The sequence below is a fragment of the Colias philodice genome, chromosome 21 (genome assembly GCF_061535455.1).
Source record: "Colias philodice isolate Cphi_HAF_F1 chromosome 21, ilColPhil1 Martin Lab GWU primary, whole genome shotgun sequence".
Taxonomy (NCBI): Eukaryota; Metazoa; Arthropoda; class Insecta; order Lepidoptera; family Pieridae; genus Colias; species Colias philodice.
In genome coordinates, this window is record NC_143106.1 from 912,893 (window position 1) to 940,599 (window position 27,707).

The following is a 27,707-nucleotide window of genomic DNA, read 5'->3' on the forward strand; positions in this document are numbered from 1 at the left end:
TTATTCATAAAAAATATCAAGATAATCCGTATAGTTAGTTAGAAATTTTTAATAATATCATATTACTAATGCTATTCATTAGAATGATAACTTGAATCGATATTATCGCATTTTATTTTGGTTGATAAGATTTATTTTTGATCAAGATAATTTTTAGCTGGCAAAATTTTATCAATATTTTTCATTGCCACCTTATCCAAAAAAAACGATTGTCTTTTAACTCATTACAATTTTTAAACTAGAGGTTACGAAAAAACTACTAAAATCGTATTTGAAAATATGAGCATTTCTGCTTGCATAATGTCAAGTAATAAAATTCAAATCTATTCTATATTATAATAAAAATGAATCACCAAATGTAATGTAAATAAGCGCAAAACTAGAGAACGGCTGAACCGATTTCGTTAATTCTTTTTTATATGCCTTGAAGTACGAGGATAGTTCTAATGGAGAGAAAACGCAGAATGTACCACAGGAGTAGCCGGGGCGGACCGCTAGTTTCAAAAATAATAACCTGAATATTAAAAGTTTACCATAGAGTAAAGCTAAGCGAGAATCTAGTATCCAGATATTGAAAAAGTGATCTGACAAACATTTGACAGATGTCAATATCTCACTACTGTATTGTCTATGCTTATTAGTCATTCACGTCAATCGTAGGAATTATGGACCTTTAGCGTGCGATTTAAGTGCTTTTCCATTTATTTTTTTATGAAAAATATATTCCAGCAATGCCATGGAGGGTTCTGATACAAAAGGTGAGTGTTTTCAAAATATCCATGAACTATTTTTGACCTTAGACAACTCCGTTTGGAAATAATCAAATGTTTTGTATCGTGACATTGGGCTTGTGTGGGCGATTCTTGTTTTGCGTTTAAATTATCTTTTGTTGTGGCTTAGTAATCAAAAGGATATAAAATTTATTGAATTTAAATGAGATATATTTCCGTGCCTTCGCACAAGTAAATCTGCAAATGATTCCATTCTATCGAAAAACTTTACGTAGATTCTATCGAAAAACTTTACGTAGATTCTTATTAGAATAATGTTTAAAATTAAAAATGTTCCTTTATTTAAAAAGCTTGAATTTTAAAATTTGTTCCTACTTGAAGGTTTTTCGTTTTTTTTTTGCAATATTCATACATATCAGATTTTAGATATGGAATAGTAAGCAATAATGATAATTCTCATATTATATAATTACTAGATTTCCGCCCGCGGCTTCGCCCGCGTTTTCAAAGGAAAACCCGCATAGTTCCCGTTCCCGTGGGATTTCCGGGATAAAACCTATCCTATGTGTTAATCCAAGTTACCCTCTATATGTGTGCTAAATTTCATTGTAATCGGTTCAGTAGTTTTTACGTGAAAGAGTAACAAACATCCATACATCCATACATCCATACATCCATACATCCTTACAAACTTTCGCCTTTATAATAGTATTAAGAAAGATAAGATTAAGATTAAGATTAAGATTGATTGATTTGAACAGGAAAATGTTAAGATCAAGGTTGATAATATATACTTTAATAATGCAAAACAAGATAATTACTGTTTTTAAATTCATTCATAATGTTTTGCTTCTGTATCTTGATTATGCGTATTAAGTATGATCTATATTTCAAAAATTTAATACTTATAATATCTGAAAATGTCTATTTAACTTTGCAGATATTTAAAAATTTGTATTATCTCTATATCAAGTCTATCAAATATTATCTCTGTCACGGCATCACGTGTGAATGGCTGAACCAATTTCGATAATTATTTTTTTTATTATATTCCTTGAAGTATGAGGATGGTTCTTATCTAGAGAAAACGTAAATATGTACCACGGGTGAAGCCGGGGCGGACCGCTAGTTTTAAATAATAAAAGAGAGTTTCTATGTTCCGCTGCATGCACTTTGTTCTTCTACTACTGTATTCATTTTTATATAGTATATTTTTTTCTAATTCTATTCTTTATTAAATTTTTATACCTGAGGTTAAATAAACTTTCTTCCAATTTATTTAAGGTGTCACAAATATTACATTTTTCTTGATTGATCTATTAATATACAATCGACAGTAATCCCTAAAGAAAATGTAAATAAAAACATGTGGTTTGTATTACACAATGACTATAGATTCCTTATACATATAATGGGATGATTGCAATTTATGGCTATATTAGATTAATCACATAGTTACTTATGAGACAAGCTATCCATACTAATATTATAAATACGAAAGTAACTCTGTCTGTCTGTCTGGTACTCAATCACGCCTAAACTACTGAACCAATTTGCATGTAATTTGGTATGTAATTTGGTATCTTGATACCCGAGAAAGGACATAGGCTACCTTTTATTGCGAAATATGTACCACGGGCGAAGCCGGGGCGGACCTCTAGTAATTAATAAATACATAAATAATATCATTGTTTGGTATGTTTTATATTTATAATCCTTATCACAATGAATGTGCGCTAATACGATTTTTAGGGTTCCACACTGAAAGGATAAAATGGGACTTTGTTGTCTGCCTTTCTGTCTCCAGGCTGTATTTCTGTTGCCGCTATAACGACAAATACTAAAACTTAAATATCAAAGCCCAAAGGGTGTCCCCATAGTATGGAATGGCCGGTTTTGATATATGATATACTCGATTTATGAGAAAAACCCTCATAGTTCCCGTTCCTGGGGAATTCCGGTATAAAGAGTAGCCTATGACTTGTTCTGGGTCTTCAGCTACCTACATACCAAATTTCAATGTAAACGGTTCAGTAATATTTGCATGAAAGAAAAACATCCATCCATCCATGCTCACAAACTTTCACATTTTATAATATTAGTAAGGTGGATTTTCACTATCACTATTAATTCCTAAACGAAATAAGCTATAATGTAAAAATTATAAGCTTATAAGGGAGGAAATAGTTAAAAAAAATTACATAGAATTGAATAATAAATAATGTAATGAAAACTTGTATATGGGCAAAAAGTTGTGTCTCTGATAAAATATACCTATATAACAAAAATGTTTCTGTAAAATTAGGTCACCCTTACAGAAAATCGGCGCCAGGGTTCTTATTATCTCATCCCGTTTCACAATGAGTCAGTCATAAACTAATGTACATGTAGTTATAGTTTCTTTCTCTTTCAAGATTCCAAATTCAATACCTTATTCTTTTTTATTCTGTTACACTTCATAAACGATATTTCTGCGAAATAAAACAACATATTGCTAGTGAAAAAACCTAAAATGAGTGACTTATTATTAAAGCTGGCCGTTCATAAAACAAAAATAACAATTAATACAATTAAAAAAAAACTCGTAATGATAAGCGTATAAAATTTGGATGAAACCTGCCTATCAAAATCGAGTATATAGGAGTCGGTTACATACAAATTACGCTTATAACAGCGTATTAATAAGAAAAAAAATGTAAACATTGTATTTGTTGCATATTTTTCTAAGCATGCGCTGCATTAGAAAGGACATTGGAAGGATATGTAGCAAACGATTTTATTTGCGTAATAAATGACGCACATCCTTTAACATGACGAGTCTTTTCTGCCGTGTGTACATGAATGGGTTCATACAGGATTTTCCCGCCAATGTTTAGGTACTATGAGGTTTTTTTTTTTAGTTTTCGTGCGTGACTGTACTGCGCGGCCGCGGCGCGGCGTGCCTATAATATAATCGAATTGATGTTATTGTTACATGTGATTTAGTTATTTTAAAACTTTTTAATGAATATTAATATTTTTTTATTTATTTAAAGGAAAATTTAAAATTTTTTACGCATCCGGTATTTAAGTTAAACTAAGAAATAAATAATTGTCACTAGTCGCTCAATAATTTATTATAAATACTGTACTACGATATTTTTCCTTTTAAAGTAGGGAATTCCAAAAACTAAACATTACCACAGCTCTACAACCTTACAATAATAATAAAAAATTTGTTACTATGCAAATTGAATAATTTCCAACGATTTATAGTTTCTGAGAATCGCAATGATATGCGATGTTATGCTTAGTAACGCGGAAATGATAAAAATTACTTATCTCGGTATACATAACACAGGATGTTCAAAAAATTTTAAAAATTATCGATGACATGAACAAAAAAAAAACACGAAAGAATATTATAGATATCCTCCTACTTTTTGGACAATCGACTAAGCTTTCTGATGTTGTTAATATTTTAAATTGTAAAAAATATTTATGATTTATTTTATTTATGACACCTATTGTACAGTATACCAGTAATAAAAACATAATTTTACATGAAAACATGAATATGGTAAATGCAAAATAGGCGGCCTTATTGCATAAAGCAATCTCTTCCAGGCAACCATAAAAATATAGAGATGGAAATGTTATTATCCATCAGGCCCCGGAATCACAGACACAATAGAAAATCTATTGTGTCGTGGCCCGATCGGGCCGTTCGGGGCTCAATGGGTTAATATTATTTGTTTCAAAAATTGCATATGTACATGTATTCAAAATTAATTATTACTTTATAACCTTTCTATTAAAGTAAAGGTAGTGTTTAATATTTCCGATAGCCGGTAGAAGGGCCTACGAGCGAATTTTATCCCGGGCTATGCACATGCGCTTTGCACGTTGCACCTAGCAATTACCTAGATTTAGTATCAAGCACAGCATGGTTAGAATACGTTATTCTCTCTGCATATTATGTGCAACTAGTGATTGTTTTAATGTTACATTGATATCGTGGATAAGGTATGTTAATCGGTAATTGCTTGCTTGTTGCTACAGGGTGTTTTTTTTTTGTTGTGTATGTGGACTTTAAATTGTACAGGTCTGATAATTTGTAAGACAATCTATAATGTTTACGTGTATCTTATAATGTGTGTTGTGTATCCGATAATTGACTTAATTAGGTTTGATACGTGTGTAGTGTGGAGTAAAGGATGGTACAAATTTTAGTACCTACATAAAATATGGCATTTATAACTTGTCTGACTTGGCTACAGTATGATTTATAGCAAAAGAGCTTAATCTTAAATCCGACATTCGATTTAAAATTTTGGCATTGTACGTATTGTAAACTGTTTCTATGTGGAATTTAGATAAGTTATTGCTCTTATAAAGAAGATTATAAATATTTTTAATAGTTCACTTACAAGTGAAATTAAATAAGCGCTAATCTCAGGAACTACTGGTCCGATTTGAAAAATTCTTTCGGTGTTAGATAGCCCATTTATCGATATAGCATCACTCTAAGACCAATAAGAGCGGAGCAATGTTTGTAAAACCGCAGGGCACAGCTATTCTTCTATAAGACAAGATGGGTGTTATTTTAGGTAAGGTAGGTTAGAAACACTAAATCGTTTCTATATTAAAATGAATCATCAAACGGGGTTTTTTGTCGGCGCCTTTTATTATCAGTATACGGGCAATCAGTAATATCATTAGATGTTATCGTTCGCAATTTAACAAAACATCATCATATTCGTTACAGTCAACATGTTTCTTCCACTTGTTTCTAGGAAAACGTTTGAAGATACAACACGTACGACGCGCGTTTCTTGAATATGTGTAATAGCGATGGCCTTGATCTTATATATACTTGGTATTATTGTTTGTATCTGGATTTATATTTATGTCGTATGAATATTTTTTACTACATTTCCACCCGCAGCTTCGCCCGCGTTTTCAAAGAAAATCCCGAATAATTCCCGTTCCGGTGAGATCTCCGGGATAGCCTATCTGGGCCTTCAGCTACCTACATAATAAATTTCATTGTTATCGGTTCAGTAGTATTTGCATGAATGAGTAACAAATATCCATCCATCCTCAAACTTTCACATTTATAATATTAGTAATTATGTTTTTTTTTCTGCGACTTCTAAAGGATATCTTCTTGATATCTTCTTGAGGATCTTGAATCTTTTTGAGGAAATAAATAACGTTCGGATTATGAAAGAGAATCAGTTTTCAAGTAGGAAACATGCAATAGTAGGTATGCCATTCTTGCTTCGGGAATAATTTTAAATGTAAAACGGTAATAAAATTATCTTTAATTATTTTATATTGTATATTAAATTAATTAATTACATCCTCAAGAAAAAATGTATATGTATACTTCCTTCACTGTATTGTTTAAACAACAATATAATCGTCTTAATTATGTTTTAACAGATAAAACATAATTTACTTTGATTTCCGAACTTATCATTAGTGGTAATCTCAGATTAAATCAAAGCATTTTTATCATTTAAAACGAAATAATTAGCATGTGACTTGTAAAATAATATTTGTAAAGGTTTTCCCCAGTAGGTATCTAATAAATAAAAACACAGACCAAGTGCGAGTCGGATTTGGGCTTGGTTTCATCAACATTATAATATAATATGCTATTTTTGTTTCGGATTTACCGAATAAGAGTTAATGTTTTCCTGTCATATTTTCTGCCATAAGCTGGCCAGTTCCAATCCATTTACAGAGGTAATGCCTCTGGCGGGCGCTGGTATACGCTGTTCAGACTTACCACCAGCTGGTTTTGCCAGCTCTAGCATATGAAAGGCTTAAGGCCGTGAAATGGTAGTATGGGAATGATCCTGTGTATCATTCAGTTCCCTTCTTCTTACTGTTACCAACTTTTGTTCCTTTCATCAATCCTTTCTTTATTAGGGATATCCCCCTTTAAAAAAGGAAATCCATTTGTAGAGTCTCTGCATTCATAGGCGGTTGTAGCTTTCACCATCAAGCCCCCACAAACTTTTGCCGACGATGATATAAAAAAATTATTAAAATGTTATTGTTACAGAAAGCCACAGCTGTGCCGGGTGCTTAAATGATTTGGGAGATGAAGACTACGTATCCGCGCTTGGGCAGGATTGGCACAAAGACTGTTTTAGGTCAGTTATTTCTTGATACACTGTTGGAAATAAGTGGTCGTGATTTTCGTTTAATCTTGTTGTATGCATTCGTCTCTTTTTTCTATGTTTCTTATCTAACAATGAATCCTAGGTACATTTCTGTCGATTAGAAGCGTTGGGAGCATCCTGTACTAGGCTGGGCTGGGTAGTTTACCTCATGAGATAGTTATATGGGTTATCAGAAGTTCTGTATGTACTCTTGGTACTCTCATAAAGTTTTACTGCGTTTTGTGACAAACTATTACTCGGAAAAATATATAATTTTTCATTATATTTTCTAGGTGCTCAGTATGCGATGCTCAGCTGACGACGTGGTACTTCGAGAAGGGCGGGCTTTTGTTTTGCCAGGCAGATTACTGGGCGCGATTTGGGGATATTTGTCAGCAATGTTCAGAGGTCAGTTATACCTACGCATAGAACGCACTTTATAATTTACTTCGAAAAATAGAAAGATATATCTTATGTTTATAGTTCTATAAGTTGTTAAAATAGATATTATAAAGGAAAACTAAATCTGGAACAATCATTAAATTTGAAAATATATTAGTTTATTCTGCTGTGTCAAAATACTAGGCAACAAAGTTTCAAAATCAAGTGTCCCTTTGGGGACCCGACTTTTAAAAAATTCACATTTTTTGTTAGTATTTGAAAGATTTTGATATCTAGTAGTTAGTAGTGTAACTTATTTGACTGACCAGTTGGCTTAGTTGGTAATGACCCTGCCTTCCAAGCCAGAGATCGTGGGTTCGTTTCCCATCCGGAGCAAATATTTGTGTGATGAACATAAATGTTTGCTCTAGTTGTAAATTATCTGTATATTGTATAAGTATTTATTTAAAATAATATATGTATGTTTATCAGCCATCTGGTTTCCAAAACACAAGCGAAAGCTTAGTATGGGATCAGATCGTGCCGTGTGTGAAAATTGTCTTGAGTATTTATTCAAACTCAAATTCAATTAGACTTCTTCTAGAAGCACTTTTGTATCGTTAAGGCATTTTGTAATATTTACCATCGATTCGGAAAGCAGTATCTATGGAGAAGAACTGGCAAGAAACTCCATAGTTTACTCCATAGTTGCTTTTTTATTATTTATGTACATGTAAATATGTCACAGATAATAACTGGCCCGGTGATGGCGGCGGGCGAGCACCGCTTCCACCCGGAGTGCTTCGCGTGCGAGGCGTGCGGCGCGCACATTGACGACACCGCGACTTACGCGTTACTTGATAGATCGCACTTGTACTGGTTAGTGGAGTACCCGCATTTTTTGTGTTTTTTTTTTATTACTGTAGTTACTGAATGGTTTGGGTGGGTGTTTCGTTGGGAAAACATTTGGTTATGTAGAAATTTTATTGGGAAATGTTTTTGTTTGATTGTTTAATTAATGTAAAATGCCGGAAGTTAATGAACACCAAAATAATTTTAATCGCATGAGCCGAGCGAAGCGTGCGTGCTGCACCTGCGCTCGAATCAAAATAGAATTTTACGCTGTTCTTAATAATTTATTTTTATAAAATTGTCTTATTTCTTACCATTTGAGTGCTATAAAAGGAGTAATTAAATTAAAAAATAGCGTGTGTGCCGAGCACGCGCGTCTGAAATTAAACTTTTTTGGCAATATTCAAAAATACCAAAATTGTCGCCTTACTCCATGACGTGATGATATTGCCATGACATGACCTTCAATTTTTACTCTCAAAGCGCCTAGAGAAGTTTCACTTCAATAATTTCTGAGTTTTCATCCCCTCGTCCATATTAATACTCTTCTATAAGTGTAAAAACAAACATACATTTTTACATAGTGGTGCGTGCTACACTTGCTGTGTGAGTACCGAGAGACACGCGATCCGCGTGGTTCGACTCCCGGCGCGAGCACTGCGTCTCGCCTCTACACGTGGCGCGCTTTCTATTGCCCAGTGAGTATATACGCACATACATATATACACATGTACATACACGCACACAGACACACATTGGTGTACATATATGCACTGAGATACACAATACATACATGGCGGCTATACATGCACACGAGTACAAATTCAAATTATATTTATTTGCAAGAATGTAGTTACAAATAACAGATGTATTAATTACAATATTATGTGGCTAATACATTCTACACATTGGGTGTGCAAATATTAAAATAAAAGAGAAAGCAAATTAGTCTAATTATTTAAATGTACACACAATTCGATTTTCACCATTATACGAACACACTATAATTTACACTATTATATTACACAAGTAGATACACCCAAAAAATACGTACTCAACAAGGCGCTCGTTTGCGCAGTGAGTATACGTACTACACATTTTTACACACGTGTACACATGTAGATATTATCACACTACCCTACGTAATGTATATACACACATTTTACACTTTTGTATTGTACACTATGTCTTATGTGTTATTTTTATAGTGTTACCATAATAAAGGCACAGGCAGACGGCAGTTGTTTCAAACATTTCTTAAAAAAGTAATTTTATATTTTTAATATTACAAGAAATAGATAGGCACACATTCCACAAACATAAATTAATTAAAAAGTCATTAGTATTACCTTAATAGAGGTGTGATGCATTAGTATAACCTAATTATATTAAAAATGAAATCAAAAACACAGTTTTACGCCGTATATCAGTGTTGTGTATAGTTGTGTTCACTTGAAATTATTTTCTCTACAGCTTGTGTTATGAAGAAAACATCAATTATGTAAGAGTGTGAATTTGTGTTAACAATTATTGGCGTTATATAAAAGTGAATAACACATAAATAACTACCTATATGGACTTTTTATATTGCTTATAGTCCTTTTCACATATGATGTATCCTGTGACATATGATGATGTGTCACAGAAATCATCTTAGGTTGAAAGGACTATAGTGGCTTAGTGTCACTAAAACTATAGTTAAAGTTTATTTAAGGGCCGATTCACCACTTGCTAATAAAGTCACACATAGCCTATTTAACACTTTTTGTCGCATACTTTAATACATAATTCATTGTTTATTGTCAGATAAGCTAACTGGAACATATCTAGAAGTTGTGAAACTTTGTCTAATATCATATTGAAATATATACGCTGTTTTAAATACCTGGGTACTTTTGTGCATATTTTTAGGATTTGTACGGTACAAGATGTTACTTATCAGTTATCACTACATAGTATAAAACAAAGTCGCTTTCTCTGTCCCTATTTCCCTATGTCCCTTTGTATGCTTAAATCTTTAAAACTACGCAACGGATTTTGATGCGGTTTTTTTTAATAGATAAAGTGATTCAAGAGGAAGGTTTTAGTATATAATTTATTAGGTTTTAGACAAAGCGGGCGAAGTCGCGGGCGGTAAGCTAGTATTTTTTATTGTACAAATAAATGTATCAGTCAAATACTTTTACTGGGCGAGTGAAATCGCAGGCAGACTAGTTTATGTCCGCTCAGTGCAGTAATAAAGGGTTTATTAATGTGCTAGACAAAAAAAAATTAATGCGTAACTACTAATTATCACCCACGTAAAGATTGCAATTGTCTTATGGGTAATATATTTTAAAAGCCAAAAGTTATCATAAATTATACCATTTTATCTAATAAAATACCAAAATCTCTGACAACTGCAATCTCACTGTAATCTATAATATTTTTAACGATCATGTACATTTTAACCACTTTATGTTACATCGGTAAAATTAAATTAAAAAAAATGCGTATTCAATCCAGTGCGATGTTTTAAATTTTCAAACTATGAAAAAATACAATAATACGAATTAAAAATTCCTTGAGAGTAAAAAGCCCTGGGGACAGTTTTTACGACTTATTGAAAAAGTCAATGAATTCCTATTTAATACTTGACTTACATTTGTATTTTCTCTTGCTTTTCATAATAAAGAAGTTGTAAAAATGTCCTTAAAACTTTCTTAGTAATTTACACTTTAAAATCCATATTAAAATAATAAATTCCCCACGCAAAAAACATTAAAACTACCGATGTAACATAAAACATTAACAACAACGTTCGCAGCGAGCGTTGCGCGGGCAAGCTGTCCGCACTCGTGCGATCTTTACTCCGCGCCGCGCTGCAGGCGTGCGTGCATCTCACGTGCCATAGGTATATGTGTGGTTTCAGGGTATATGTGCTTGGGCTGTGTAGTTTGACGCTTGGTTGATATGATATGGTTTATGTATAATTTGACGCATAGGGTACCTTTCGTCACGTGACAAAAGCAAATGTAAAAAATGTTTATTACTTACCAACATACAGTTCTAATTCGTACAAATCGTTAGTAAATTACATTTAATTTGAACCAAGAAAAGATTAGACTCGTAACCTGTTTTGTCGGTACCAATGAAAAATAAAAAGAAACAAAAGCAGACATGGATGCAAATGAAATGTCATTACGTTATTATTTTAGGGTACAACGTTAACAGTGCCATAGATGTATTTATAAATGTATAATTCCACGCATCATTCATATTAGGTACCTTTCGTCACGTGATATATCACGATACATATATATACCCTATAGGGTACAAAGTTAACATAATACCATAGGTGTATGTATAAATGTATCATTGAATGCATGATTCATATCATGTGATATGGGGTACAAAATTAATACAGTGCCATAGTTGTATGTATAAATGTATAATTTGATGCATGGTCCATATAGGGTACATTTCGTCACGTGATGAAGGGTACATAATAGTGTTATAGGTGTATTTATAATTGAACAATATAGTTTGACGAGTGGTTCATCTAGGGTACCTTTCGTTACGTGATATAGTGTTCAAAGTTAACATAATACCATAGGTGTATGTATAAATGTATCATTGAATGCATGATCCATATAGGGTACCTTTCGTCACGTGATATAGGGTACAAAGCTAACATAGTGCCATAGATGTATGCATAAATGTATAATGGGACGTTTGCTTCGTATTGAGTACCCTTCGAAGCGATACGACGTTATATAGGTACGTGAGATTGTATTGTGTAATTTGTAACATGGTGCTGTATTTTTTTTTGTGGTAGTGTGTCTTTTCGGTGTAGTGTGTGGCCTGCTCTATACTATATGTAAAAGCTACTTCTTTCATGTTAGTACCTGATACGGCTTTACTTGTGTTACTATTATTTGAACAATGTATATGTATGTTTGTGCTTTGGTTTTTATTTTTATGTAGTGTGTTGAAATCAAAACTTATTGCACTTCGCATGTTTTTTTTTTAATTCTTAGTATGTTATCAATTACCATTGGCAAGAAATGATTCGTTTTCTTTAATTTTAAGGCCTGTATTAACTTAAATTATTTATAAATACCAAAATCCTTATGGCCTACTAGACACTACCTTATCGACATCGAAATTGAATAAAACACCGAAATAAAATTAGATTCGAATCTCAAAGGTTCAAAACGAATCATTACTTGTATTTTTATCATCAAAGGTTGGTTTCACTGGTTGACCATATCTCTGAAAAGCTCTTCAAGGTCTACTTTTTGTCTATCTAAAACTATGACGTACATATTATATTTACAATTTTCATATAATTTTTTTCTATTCTACCTGCCGCATTAACTTAACAGAAGCTGTGAAACCAGCCATTTTACATATTTTTAAACAGCCACCCCAAAAAAATATCTTTCTTCCGCATACAGGATAGACTCAAGCTGTGGTATGCTCACATTGCATATTGGTGACCGTGTGCTAGAAGTAAACGGGTCACCCGTGAGGAACAGGCCTTTGGCTGAAATAGAGCGGGTGCTGGCTAGGCCTGATGTTATACAGGTAACATATTTACTTTTGAAAATAATATTGTTTTCAAAAAAGTATAAGCAGTATTTTACTTAATCTACATATTACACTGATATAATGTTAATTCGTTATATGTCTCTCTCCCTTTATGACTTAACTATTATGCAATGATATATTCTCTAAAAAAAAATGGAATATAATGTACGTACTAACAAATTTTTATCAATCAATACAATATGGTTTTCAGTATTGTGCACTATATTATTTTATGAACGTATTTATTGGCTCATGTAATAGCAATGTAAGTTAAAATCGATAAGTACTTAAATTCTACAAAAACGAATTAAGTGTTCTCGTGTTCAACAAATGAAATATTCATGTAAGTATATATTTTATAGCTTACAATAGAACACAATCCGGACACAATAAACGCAAAACGCGGCATCAGTACACCAAACGATGACAAACATAAACACGACAAATCACCAGTAGAAAGGAAAATAAAGGAAGATACTAAAGTGCCCAAAAAGGCAGAAGAGGAGGGAGTTAAAAAGGAGAGATTGTTTAAAAGGAAAGGGGAGGAGGGGGGGAAGGTACGGGTTATAAAGAGGAGGCAGACACCCGCTTCGCCGTTGCTTGGGGACAAGGAGAGGAGTAGCAGTATGTCGAAGTTGCTTGATGTGTAAGTGTTGTTTCGTTTTTCTTAGGGTAACTATTTAATGATAGAATGCACTAAGATTGGTGAGGTGAGTGGTTATATCTAATACTATAACAAATTTGAACTACAGTCTACTACACAATGTATCTTGCAGCCAATAAAGATTTCAACGGTAATTCTTTTCGATCTCTATCCGTTCTGAAAAGTTACAAAAGTTTATCACTACACAACTATAAAATAAATATATACAACTTTGTAAATTCTTATATTTAATTTTTTTATATTAAAACACAATCTGATCCCATCCATCCATCCATCCCAGCTTTCGCTTGTGTTATGGAAACCAGATGGCTGATAAACATAGGTACATATATAATTTTTAAATAAATACTTATATAGATAATTAACACCCAGACACAGAGCAAACATCTATGTTCATCACACAAATATTTACCCCGGTTGGGAATCGAACCCACGACATCTGGCTTGGAAGGCAGGGCCACTACCAACCAAGCCAACCGGCCAGTCGATATATATAGAAGAAAATCTTAATTGTAGTGTGGATGGGGAAGAATCAAGTGGTGTGTTATGTGATCTGAGCCGAGCGAGGTCGTTCCGGGCTGAGCCGGCGCCCGGACAGAAGGTGTTCAGAGCTTCTGATTTATTACAGGTAACTAATATGTTTGGTCTAATTCGTAATAGCATAACTTTTCCGAGTTTTTGTTATTTGTTATAATTTTGAAATTTTTATGCTGTTGATTTTTGGGGTATAAATTCATAGACTAAAAAACTTGACTGATAACTTTAACCTCAACTTATGCCTATAAATTTTTCGCACTTATGAAAAACAAATGACTTATCAAATGTCTATATGGTCACTTAAAACAAGCAAATAAAAACAAAGGTCGGTGGCAAAAATATGTTGCAATTAAGGAAGTGTTATGTCATGGCATGGTTTCTTTTGGTAATATTTAAAAAAAAATGCTTAAAACGTTTTATTTTTCTAGGGTGAACTATTAGGCACAGGTTTTTTCGGGCACGTGTACAAAGTGACGCATCGAGCCACTAACGAGGTGATGGTGCTGAAACAGCTGTACCGAGTCGATGAAGAGGCTCAGAGGAACTTCTTGAAGGTATTGTTTATTTATATCTTTAAACTAGCGGTCCGCCCCGGCTTCGCCCGTGGTACATATTTCGCAATAAAAGGTAGCCTATGTTCTTTCTGAGGGTCTAAAGATTATCTGTGCCAAATTTCATCAAAATCGGTCCAGTAGTTTATGAGCCTATTCGTTACAATCAAACAAACAAACAAAGTTTTCCTCTTTATAATATTAGTGTAGATGTATATTTTAATTAATGAATTAATAGCAATGTGTTGCGCAATTAACCCGCAGACAAAAGTAAACATTTCTTTAGATAATGTGTAATTCTAGTAAATAAGCTACCTGCCAAGTATCATAAAAATCAGTTCTGTGGTTTTCGTGTGAAAGAGTCACAAACATAAATCAAACAAACAAAAATACTTTATTGTGCACCAATAAATAAAAATTACAAAAGTAAATATATAAAATAAATAGACACAGTTGAGCACAACAGGCGGTCTTATCGCTAAGACAGCGATCTCTTCCAGACAACCTGGTGGTCAAGGAAAAACAATGTAAGTATTAGTTTATGGGCAAGAGGTGCATTTATAAAGTTAAATCCATAGATTCTTACAAGCTTTCGCGTTTATAGTTATTAGGATAGGATTTAAAGAATATAAAAAAACTTCTATCGTCGATTTTTTTATACACACGGGATGTAACATCTGGAATCTATCTTGTGACAGAAAGTAGTGCGTATAGACTATGTTACATGACAGTATATGTACAAAGTGTAATTTATGTTAGGTGACATTAGGTACAAATTTTAATTTATGTTACTTAACAGTAGTTACAAAAATTGTAATTTATGTTACGTTACAGTAGGTACAAATTGTAATTTATGTTACGTGACAATAGGTACAAATTGTAATTTATGTTACGTTACAGTAGGTACAAATTGTAATTTATGTAACGTTACAGTAGGTACAAATTGTAATTTATGTTACGTTACAGTAGGTACAAATTGTAATTTATGTTACGTGACAGTAGTTCTTAGAGTATATATTAGCAAGATATACAGTGCCGAGCGCGGATGTCACATCTGAAAACATTTATCTGTCTTAATCCATCAGTCCCCGGAATCACAGACACAATAGATAATCTATTGTGTCGCGCCCCGATCGGGGCGCTCGGTGGTCAATAGGTTAATGACTGATAGTGACGTTCCATGCTTCATATAGGAAAATATTGGCATTTGGAAAATGATGATGAAAAATGTGTAACGTATGGATTGTTCTAGAACTTAATAATTATAATAACAAAGAATATTAAAAAAAAAACATTGAAAGATAGTACCTAGCTTAAACTTATAAAAGTTTTTATTTATGAGATTGTTGGTGTCCCATTCCGATAAAAAGGGTTATTTTATTTAAAACCTGTGGTTTCGTTGTCATATTATTGCATTTGTTTAAGATTTTTCATTCTTATCTCTAAAAATTTTTGCACCAACTCTCATTCTCGTAAACTCTCTCTCGCAAGTCGCAACCTCCTTTCAGACCCTTCATAATATTCAGAAGCAATAAATTTTTTAATTAATTACTATTCACCGTAGAAAAGAAATGTTATTTTTTCTTTTACTTTGCTTATGGGAATAATTTTTACAACATGGCATCGCACATGTCACCAATCGTCGATTTAATGTGACGCGTATTATTTTTACTGATTGTGTACGTTAAGGAAGAGCGGTGCATGATGAAATATACGCTTATATGAACGTAATAGTGGCAAGTGCTCTAATATATACTGTAAGCAGTAGGTACAATTTGTAATTAACGTTACCTGACATTAGGTACAAATCTTAATTTATGTTACGTGCAGTGGGTACAAAGTGTAATTTATGTTATATTGACAGCTGTTGGTAGCGTGTGTTATTGTTATATCTTGCTTTACATTGGGAAGCTGGTGCATTCTTTACGTGACGCAGCAAGTATAAATGCGTAATATGAGATAACAATCGTTATCTATCTCGCAGGAGGTAGCAGTGCTCCGTTCGCTGCGGCACCGCAACGTGCTGCGCTTCATCGGCGTGCTGTACCGCGACCGGCGGCTGCACCTCGTCACCGAGTACGTGGCCGGCGGCACGCTGCACGACCTGCTGCAGGTGCGTAGCCCGGGAGACACTGTACTGCGGTCCATCGGCGTGCTGTACCGCGACCGGCGGCTGCACCTCGTCACCGAGTACGTGGCCGGCGGCACGCTGCACGACCTGCTGCAGGTGCGTAGCCCGGGAGACACTGTACTGCGGTCCATCGGCGTGCTGTACCGCGACCGGCGGCTGCACCTCGTCACCGAGTACGTGGCCGGCGGCACGCTGCACGACCTGCTGCAGGTGCGTAGCCCGGGAGACACTGTACTGCGGTCCATCGGCGTGCTGTACCGCGACCGGCGGCTGCACCTCGTCACCGAGTACGTGGCCGGCGGCACGCTGCACGACCTGCTGCAGGTGCGTAGCCCGGGAGACACTGTACTGCGGTCCATCGGCGTGCTGTACCGCGACCGGCAGCTGCACCTCGTCCCAGCCCAGCCCAGGAGACACTCACGGAAATTGTTGGCTCATCTGTACCAGTGTGGCTGTTCGGAGTTGGGATAAATTATAAGATAAATAAATAAATATTTCAGGACTTTTTTTCACACACGGCACGATCTGATCCCATGTGTAATTTTTTCCACAGAACACAAGCCGTCCGCTAAGTTGGTGCGCTCGTGCTAAGCTCGCCCGTGACGTGGCCGCCGGGGTGGGATACTTGCATCGCATGAATGTTATACATCGAGATCTTAATTCGCACAATTGTCTTGTACGAGCTGATCAGGTAAGTAATTTGAAAGAAAGAAAGAAAATACGTTTAATCATAAATACTTCTACAATTAATCACTTATAACACTTTTAATAACACATTAAAAATTTTAAACCTTAAAATACAATAAATATATACTCCCACACACACACACACACACATATGATTGAAGCTGTGAAAAACTTTTAACTAACCTCTAACTTCAGAGCCAACGCAATCTGAAATCGGAAAGTCAAAACTGTACATTGAACATTTTGTTAAAAGAATACTTGGGGCGTGAGACTACAATGGATATCGAGGCCAAAAATATAGTTTTTAGAATTTTTATCTGTTTGTATGTATATCCGGTCTAATCTCAAAAAGTACTGCATAGATTTACTTCAAATTCGGTACAGAGATAGCTTGAGACCTGAGAAAGAATAAAGGATAGGTTTTATCCCGAAAATCCCACGGGCACTGGAATTGCGCGGGGTTTCGTTGACCACGCGAGCGAAACCGCTGGTTGAAAGCTAGTATAATATAAACTAAAAAAATGTGTGCGTGTACTAGTGTACACACGTAAGAAGTGACACTTCTTTATGACCTTATTTTTCAAAAAATAATTTACTATATGCAACTTTACAGAAATACGTCAATCACGCGTGGTAGGGATAAAAACAAGATGGCGCGTAACGAAAAAATCTATATATATAAAACTCAAAGGTGACTGATATAGTGATCTATCAACGCACAGCCCAAACCACTGGACGTATCGGGCTGAAATTTGGCATGCAGGTAGATATTAGGACGTAGGCATCCGCTAAGAAAGGATTTCCCGAAATTCTTGCGGGAACGGGGAAAAACAGGGATGCACGTACAAAGTCGTGGGCGGAAGCTAGTGTTACAATAAATTTTTTTCCAACCCCGATAAAGAAGTTTCACTTCAATAATTGCAGGAAATGACAGTGATAGTGGCAGACTTCGGCTTGGCCCGTATAGTGCAGCGCACAGCTAGCAGCGCGCACACACACTCCTCGTTACGACGGAAACGGTACACGGTAAGTTTTTAACTGACTTTGAAAAGAGATTTGTTGAGTGCAATATTTATTTTGTGTTTTTTTTCGGTATTCCTCTGGCCTATGTGTAAAGTATTATTACTTTTTAAAATAATTATTTCAGCGCCATCTACCGGTTGTGTTCAAAAATCAAAATTTGGAAGATGTTTTTTATGGGTGGATTCCCAAAACTCCAATATATCTAGGTGATTCAGAAAAGTTTAAACTAGTTTTTTAGGGATTTACAAGTTTCGTACACTTTACAGCGAGCGTTGTCACGTCAGTTATGACGCTAATTTGACAAAGAGATATAATTAGTCAAAAAATGGTGAATATATATTTCAGGATCATCCCTACTATAATATTATAAATGCGAAAGTAACTCTGTCTGTCTGTCTGTTACGCTTTCCCGCTTAAACCTCTCATAAACCGACTTTGATGAAATTTGACACAGACAATCTTTAGACCCTGAGAAAGAACATAGGCTACCTTTTATCATATGAAGTCGCGTTCACTTAAAACTGTCTCAATGTGCCGGAAGAACTGAATAAAAGAAAACATGGGCTCTAATAATAAAAAGGGGAAAAGTATTAAAAGGATTGGATGTTTCCCATTCCAGGTGGTGGGGAACCCATACTGGATGGCGCCAGAAATGATGAACGGCAACCTGTATGATGAGAAGGTGGATGTGTTCTCATTTGGCATTATTTTGTGCGAGGTGAGTTTATTTCTGTATGAGTTCATCATCTGTTCGTTTGAAATTGATATTTTTTTTTTGTTTTATGGCATTCAAATGCTTTATAAATATAAATTTATAAATTTATAAAGAATAAAAAAAATTCGGTCACGAGGCGGGACTCGAACCCGCATCCTTTCGCGCCATTCCGGGGCGGATGCCTGACCAATTCAGCCACTCGTGACCCGCCAGAGCGATCGAATTTATTCTATTCTTTCAGTTTTATGTGTCTAAGGGACACACCGCGCGCCATCTATTGAGATGATTAACATGGAATGGCGCGAAAGGATGCGGGTTCGAGTCCCGCCTCGTGATCGAATTTTTTCAATTCTTTATAAATTTATATCTGTTCGTTTGTCTGATGATAACGGATTTGGTTTTGTTGGTAAATAATATGTAGAGTTAAAATTTTTATTGTGTGACAGTATTTTATCCGCATTGTAAAAATATTTGCAGGATTTGAACCCACACCTTTCGTTTTACCGTAACGACGCCCTAAATCAATAGGCAAATTGGAACTTATCAAATGTTTTTTTTTAAATGATGTCTAATTACATTGTCAAAAAACCTACTTATATCAATGGCTTACTAATGCAATTTCTACCGTTCGTACCGTTTTTTGTGCGACTCCGTCAATTCGTTGGCAAGTCAATGAGTTCTTTAAAATAAGTTTAAAATGTATAAATCAATACAAATTATCAATATTTTTAAGAAATAACAAAACATATTTCATTTACCCATGACAAAATAGACAAATTTTTGAACCTTAGGTCATCCGTAGATGACTTTATCTGAACCTAAATACATTTCCAGAAATAATAGGTCAAAAAAAGACCCAAGCTTTAAAGATCTACTAGATTCCTATACGTTATAATGTTCAGGATATTAATCTTTGTTAACGAATTGTGTCAAATGAAAAAAATAAAACAAAACAAAATATTCCGCAGATTATAGGTCGTGTATCAGCAGACCCGGACTTCCTCCCGCGGCGGTCTGACTTCGGTCTGAACGAGGCGCAGTTCCTGGATAAGTTCTGTCGCACGTGCCCAGAACCTTTCTATCGGATAGCCTTCCTGGCGTGCAATCTGGAGCCTGACGATAGGTATGGTTTGTAGAAAGTGTCAGTTAACTAGCAATGATTGAGGTAGATGATATTTTATTATTGCAAAAGTGAGTAGTGTAATTTTTTTTTAGTTACAATAACAAGCACATACAACGTTCGATTTTGACTTATGTTTGAGATGTTATAAATTTTAATTTTTTATTTTTTTTTCGAATCAGAAAATAGTGGTTTTTGTTTATTTCAAAAGTTTTAATGATAAATTTTAGGTAGATACAAAACAAAATAGGTCCCAGCTACGAGCCTTGCGGAACACCTGAAGTTGTTACAAAGCGACGTTGGTATGAGTTTACTTCCAGTCGAAACATTTAATTGTAACTTTTAACCTTCTTCTTCCTATATATCTTGCAGACCAATTTAGAAGTGTATGAATACCAACCGCTACAAATTTTTTAAGTGTCAGCAAGTGATTCACTTTATCGAATGCCTTAGTAAAATCCATATATAGGTTATCGTTATTTAGACATTCTTGTATCTGTTGTACGCATTCTATTCAATTCTACATTCTTTCTAATATTTTATTCGTTAATTTGATTGATAAATCTCTTACAACTCTACACATAAATGCATGTGACAAGCTGACACGCAATAATCTGAATTCCAGACCACCATTCGAAGTGATGGAGATCTGGCTGGAGTCGCTCGTGCTGCACCTGTCCCAACCGTTGCCCCTGCCCGCCACACTACTAGCGGACGTGGAGCAGTACGCGCGCCGCAGCACCGCGCGCACGACCGCCACGCCCGAGCGCCGCGCGCACACTGACAACGGCATCTTCTGCGCCAACACGCGCAGCCGCGAGGAGCTGCGGGAGGTGAAATCTGTTGATTTATTGTGCCACTTGTTCTCTTACACAGATTTTCCCATATTACTATGGGAAAGGCCTTAGTTTTCATGTTCTTTAAATGATCATATGTGGTGATGTCAGGCCCAGATGAAATCGGTGCCATAAATCAATTTTTTTGCTGTTTATTTTCATCTCGAACTTTTGTCATTTTTCCCCTAAACATCTGCATAATTAATATAAATTATCCTTAAAATTACAAAATGTTATTACTATCCCCTTTCTCAAGCCAAAACCTACAATAATTAACAAAATATTTCCACCCTTTCAGCCCCCCGAATGTGTCCGCTGGAGTGCACTAGGCAAGTGCGTTTCCGCCAGCCAACTCACAGCACGTCGGGTCACACACTCCGAGCCGCGCCCCGCTGCCCGCTCCCGGTCACACCACGCGCTAGCGCCGGGGTACATACTGCGGGCGGACGGCAAGAATATAGACATCACTAAGGTTATTTGGTGTTTGTATAATGGGTTAAGTCAAATCAACACTGTCAACAACACTAACATTACTCACAATAAGTTCTATACCTTTTACATTGGTAAAATTATCTGCCTTCTACAGCAGTAAATTTACCTGCTACACCTTCTACAGCTGCAAATTTACCTGCTACCCCTTCTACAGCAGTAAATGTATCTGCTACACCTTCTACAGCTGCAAATTTACCTGTTACACCTTCTACAGCTGCAAATTTACCTGCTTCACCTTCTACAGCAGTAAATTTATATGCTACACCTTCTACATCGGTAAAATTACCCGTTATACCTTCAATAGCTGCAAATTTACCTGCTACACTTTCTACAGCAGCAAATTTATCTGCTACACCTTCTACAGCTGCAAATTTACCTGCTACACCTTCTACAGCTGCAAATTTACCTGCTACATCTTCTACAGCAGCAAATTTACCTGCTACATCTTCTACAGCAGTAAATTTATCTGCAACACCTTCTACATCTGTAAAATTACCTGTTATACCTTCCACAGCAGCAAATTTACCTGCTACACCTTCTACAGCAGTAAATTTACCTGCTACACCTTCTACAGCAGTAAATTTATCTGCTACACCTTCTACATCGGTAAAATTACCCGTTATACCTTCAACAGCTGCAAATTTACCTGCTACACTTTCTACAGCAGCAAATTTACCTGCTACACCTTCTACAGCTGCAAATTTACCTGCTACACCTTCTACAGCTGCAAATTTACCTGCTACACCTTCTACAGCTGCAAATTTACCTGCTTCACCTTCTACAGCAGTAAATTTACCTGCTACACCTTCTACAGAAGTAAATTTATCTGCTACACCTTCTACATCGGTAAAATTACCCGTTATACCTTCAACAGCAGCAAATTTACCTGCTACACCTTCTACAGCAGCAAATTTATCTGCTACACCTTCTACAGCAGCAAATTTACCTGCTACACCTTCTACAGCAGCAAATTTATCTGCTACACCTTCTACATCGGTAAAAGTACCTGTTATACCTTCAACAGCAGTAAATTTACCTGCTACACCTTCTACAGCAGCAAATTTACCTGCTACACCTTCTACAGCTGCAAATTTACCTGCTACATCTTCTACAGCAGCAAATTTACCTGCTACACCTTCTACAGCAGCAAATTTATCTGCTACACCTTCTACATCGGTAAAATTACCTGTTATACCTTCAACAGCTGCAAATTAACCTGCTACACCTTCCACAGCTGCAAATTTACCTGCTACACCTTCAACAGCTGCAAATTTACCTGCTACACCTTCTACAGCAGCAAATTTACCTGCTACACCTTCTACAGCTGCAAATTAACCTGCTACACCTTCCACAGCTGCAAATTTACCTGCTACACCTTCTACAGCTGCAAATTTACCTGCTACACCATCTACAGCAGTAAATTTACCTGCTACACCTTCCACAGCTGCAAATTTACCTGCTACACCTTCTACAGCTGCTAATTTACCTGCTACACCTTCTACAGCTGCAAATTTACCTGCTACACCTTCTACAGCAGTAAATTTATCTGCTACACCTTCTACATCGGTAAAATTACCTATTATACCTTCTACAGCTGCAAATTTACCTGCTACACCTTCTTCAGCTGCAAATTTACCTGCTACACCTTCCACAGCTGCAAATTTACCTGCTACACCTTCTTCAGCAGTAAATTTATCTGCTACACCTTCCACAGCTGCAAATTTACCTGCTACACCTTCTACAGCTGCAAATTTACCTGCTACACCTTCTACAGCAGTAAATTTATCTGCTACACCTTCTTCAGCAGTAAATTTATCTGCTACACCTTCCACAGCTGCAAATTAACCTGCTACACCTTCCACAGCTGCAAATTTACCTGCTACACCTTCCACAGCTGCAAATTTAACTGCTACACCTTCTATATCGGTAAAATTACCTGTTATACCTTCAACAGCAGTAAATTTACCTGCTACACCTTCTACAGAAGTAAATTTATCTGCTACACCTTCTACATCGGTAAAATTACCCGTTATACCTTCAACAGCAGCAAATTTACCTGCTACACCTTCTACAGCAGCAAATTTATCTGCTACACCTTCTTCATCGGTAAAATTACCTGTTATACCTTCAACAGCAGTAAATTTACCTGCTACACCTTCTACAGCAGCAAATTTACCTGCTACACCTTCTACAGCAGCAAATTTATCTGCTACACCTTCTACATCGGTAAAATTACCTGTTATACCTTCAACAGCAGTAAATTTACCTGCTACACCTTCTACTGCAGCAAATTTACCTGCTTCACCTTCTACAGCTGCAAATTTACCTGCTACATCTTCTACAGCTGCAAATTTACCTGCTACACCTTCTACAGCTGCAAATTTACCTGCTACACCTTCTACAGCTGCAAATTTACCTGCTTCACCTTCTACAGCAGTAAATTTACCTGCTACACCTTCTACAGAAGTAAATTTATCTGCTACACCTTCTACATCGGTAAAATTACCCGTTATACCTTCAACAGCAGCAAATTTACCTGCTACACCTTCTACAGCAGCAAAATTATCTGCTACACCTTCTACATCGGTAAAATTACCTGTTATACCTTCAATAGCAGTAAATTTACCTGCTACACCTTCTACAGCAGCAAATTTACCTGCTACACCTTCTACAGCTGCAAATTTACCTGCTACATCTTCTACAGCAGCAAATTTACCTGCTACACCTTCTACAGCAGCAAATTTATCTGCTACACCTTCTACATCGGTAAAATTACCTGTTATACCTTCAACAGCAGTAAATTTACCTGCTACACCTTCTACAGCAGCAAATTTACCTGCTACACCTTCTACAGCAGCAAATTTACCTGCTACACCTTCTACAGCTGCAAATTTACCTGCTACACCTTCCACAGCTGCAAATTTACCTGCTAAACCTTCTACAGTAGTAAATGTATCTGCTACACCTTCTACAGCAGTAAATTTATCTGCTACATCTTCTACAGCAGAAAATTTACCTGCTACACCTTCTACAGCAGCAAATTTACCTGCTACACCTTCTACAGCTGTAAATTTACCTGCTTCACCTTCCACAGCTGCAAATTTACCTGCTACACCTTCTACAGCTGCAAATTAACCTGCTACACCTTCCACAGCAGTGAATTTATCTGCTACACCTTCTTCAGCAGTAAATTTATCTGCTACACCTTCCACAGCTGCAAATTAACCTGCTACACCTTCCACAGCTGCAAATTTACCTGCTACACCTTCAACAGCTGCAAATTTACCTGCTACACCTTCTACAGCAGCAAATTTTACTGCTACACCTTCTACAGCTGCAAATTAACCTGCTACACCTTCCACAGCTGCAAATTTACCTGCTACACCTTCTACAGCTGCTAATTTACCTGCTACACCTTCTACAGCTGCAAATTTACCTGCTACACCTTCTACAGCAGTAAATTTATCTGCTACACCTTCTACATCGGTAAAATTACCTGTTATACCTTCTACAGCTGCAAATTTACCTGCTACACCTTCTACAGCTGCAAATTTACCTGCTACACCTTCTACAGCTGCAAATTAACCTGCTACATCTTCCACAGCTGCAAATTTACCTGCTACACCTTCTTCAGCAGTAAATTTATCTGCTACACCTTCCACAGCTGCAAATTTACCTGCTACACCTTCTACAGCTGCAAATTTACCTGCTACACCTTCTACAGCAGTAAATTTATCTGCTACACCTTCTTCAGCAGTAAATTTATCTGCTACACCTTCCACAGCTGCAAATTAACCTGCTTCACCTTCCACAGCTGCAAATTTACCTGCTACACCTTCCACAGCTGCAAATTTAACTGCTACACCTTCTATATCGGTAAAATTACCTGTTATACCTTCAACAGCAGTAAATTTACCTGCTACACCTTCTACAGCAGCAAATTTACCTGCTACACCTTCTACAGCTGCAAATTAACCTGCTACACCTTCTACAGCTGCAAATTAACCTGCTACACCTTCTACAGCTGCAAATTTACCTGCTACACCTTCTACAGCTGAAAATTTACCTGCTACACCTTCCACAGCTGCAAATTTACCTGCTACACCTTCTACAGCTGCAAATTTACCTGCTACACCTTTTACAGATGCAAATTTACCTGCTTCACCTTCTACAGCTGCAAATTTACCTGCTACACCTTCTACAGCAGTAAATTTATCTGCTACACCTTCTACATCGGTAAAATTACCTGTTATACCTTCTACAGCTGCAAATTTACCTGCTACACCTTCCACAGCAGTGAATTTATCTGCTACACCTTCTTCAGCAGTAAATTTATCTGCTACACCTTCCACAGCTGCAAATTAACCTGCTACACCTTCCACAGCTGCAAATTTACCTGCTACACCTTCAACAGCTGCAAATTTACCTGCTACACCTTCTACAGCAGCAAATTTTACTGCTACACCTTCTACAGCTGCAAATTAACCTGCTACACCTTCCACAGCTGCAAATTTACCTGCTACACCTTCTACAGCTGCTAATTTACCTGCTACACCTTCTACAGCTGCAAATTTACCTGCTACACCTTCTACAGCAGTAAATTTATCTGCTACACCTTCTACATCGGTAAAATTACCTGTTATACCTTCTACAGCTGCAAATTTACCTGCTACACCTTCTACAGCTGCAAATTTACCTGCTACACCTTCTACAGCTGCAAATTAACCTGCTACATCTTCCACAGCTGCAAATTTACCTGCTACACCTTCTTCAGCAGTAAATTTATCTGCTACACCTTCCACAGCTGCAAATTTACCTGCTACACCTTCTACAGCAGTAAATTTATCTGCTACACCTTCTTCAGCAGTAAATTTATCTGCTACACCTTCCACAGCTGCAAATTAACCTGCTACACCTTCCACAGCTGCAAATTTACCTGCTACACCTTCCACAGCTGCAAATTTTACTGCTACACCTTCTACAGCTGCAAATTAACCTGCTACACCTTCCACAGCTGCAAATTTACCTGCTACACCTTCTACAGCTGCTAATTTACCTGCTACACCTTCTACAGCTGCAAATTTACCTGCTACACCTTCTACAGCAGTAAATTTATCTGCTACACCTTCTACATCGGTAAAATTACCTGTTATACCTTCTACAGCTGCAAATTTACCTGCTACACCTTCTACAGCTGCAAATTTACCTGCTACACCTTCTACAGCTGCAAATTAACCTGCTACATCTTCCACAGCTGCAAATTTACCTGCTACACCTTCTTCAGCAGTAAATTTATCTGCTACACCTTCCACAGCTGCAAATTTACCTGCTACACCTTCTACAGCAGTAAATTTATCTGCTACACCTTCTTCAGCAGTAAATTTATCTGCTACACCTTCCACAGCTGCAAATTAACCTGCTACACCTTCCACAGCTGCAAATTTACCTGCTACACCTTCCACAGCTGCAAATTTAACTGCTACACCTTCTATATCGGTAAAATTACCTGTTATACCTTCAACAGCAGTAAATTTACCTGCTACACCTTCTACAGCAGCAAATTTACCTGCTACACCTTCTACAGCTGCAAAACTACCTGCTACACCTTCCACAGCTGCAAATTTACCTGCTACACCTTCTACAGCTGCAAATTTACCTGCTACACCTTTTACAGATGCAAATTTACCTGCTTCACCTTCTACAGCTGCAAATTTACCTGCTACACCTTCTACAGCAGTAAATTTATCTGCTACACCTTCTACATCGGTAAAATTACCTGTTATACCTTCTACAGCTGCAAATTTACCTGCTACACCTTCCACAGCAGTGAATTTATCTGCTACACCTTCTTCAGCAGTAAATTTATCTGCTACACCTTCCACAGCTGCAAATTAACCTGCTACACCTTCCACAGCTGCAAATTTACCTGCTACACCTTCTTCAGCAGTAAATTTATCTGCTACACCTTCCACAGCTGCAAATTTACCTGCTACACCTTCTACAGCAGTAAATTTATCTGCTACACCTTCTTCAGCAGTAAATTTATCTGCTACACCTTCCACAGCTGCAAATTAACCTGCTACACCTTCCACAGCTGCAAATTTACCTGCTACACCTTCCACAGCTGCAAATTTAACTGCTACACCTTCTATATCGGTAAAATTACCTGTTATACCTTCAACAGCAGTAAATTTACCTGCTACACCTTCTACAGCAGCAAATTTACCTGCTACACCTTCTACAGCTGCAAATTAACCTGC

At 36.4% G+C, this 27,707-nt stretch overlaps 1 protein-coding gene across 2 annotated transcripts in view; it reads left to right on the top strand.

Annotated features, from left to right (window-relative positions):
• Positions 1–646: 646 nt before the first annotated feature.
• LIMK1 (LIM domain kinase 1) overlaps positions 647–27,707 on the top strand; it is a 43,544-nt gene continuing 16,483 nt past the window's right edge. Inside the window, exons 1-17 of one of the 2 annotated variants that reach the window (XM_089708997.1) lie at positions 647–758; positions 6,787–6,877; positions 7,180–7,294; positions 8,016–8,146; positions 8,704–8,817; positions 10,926–11,012; positions 12,559–12,688; positions 13,054–13,337; positions 13,872–13,983; positions 14,321–14,446; positions 16,428–16,898; positions 17,128–17,265; positions 18,186–18,287; positions 18,904–19,002; positions 19,968–20,122; positions 20,745–20,952; positions 21,254–21,427. In XM_089708997.1, coding sequence (XP_089565123.1) covers positions 737–758; positions 6,787–6,877; positions 7,180–7,294; positions 8,016–8,146; positions 8,704–8,817; positions 10,926–11,012; positions 12,559–12,688; positions 13,054–13,337; positions 13,872–13,983; positions 14,321–14,446; positions 16,428–16,898; positions 17,128–17,265; positions 18,186–18,287; positions 18,904–19,002; positions 19,968–20,122; positions 20,745–20,952; positions 21,254–21,427 — 2,559 coding nt within the window. In that variant the 5' untranslated portion in view covers positions 647–736. The remainder of the gene's footprint in view (positions 759–6,786; positions 6,878–7,179; positions 7,295–8,015; positions 8,147–8,703; positions 8,818–10,925; positions 11,013–12,558; positions 12,689–13,053; positions 13,338–13,871; positions 13,984–14,320; positions 14,447–16,427; positions 16,899–17,127; positions 17,266–18,185; positions 18,288–18,903; positions 19,003–19,967; positions 20,123–20,744; positions 20,953–21,253; positions 21,428–27,707) is intronic. The other variant, XM_089708999.1, reaches the window with a different exon arrangement.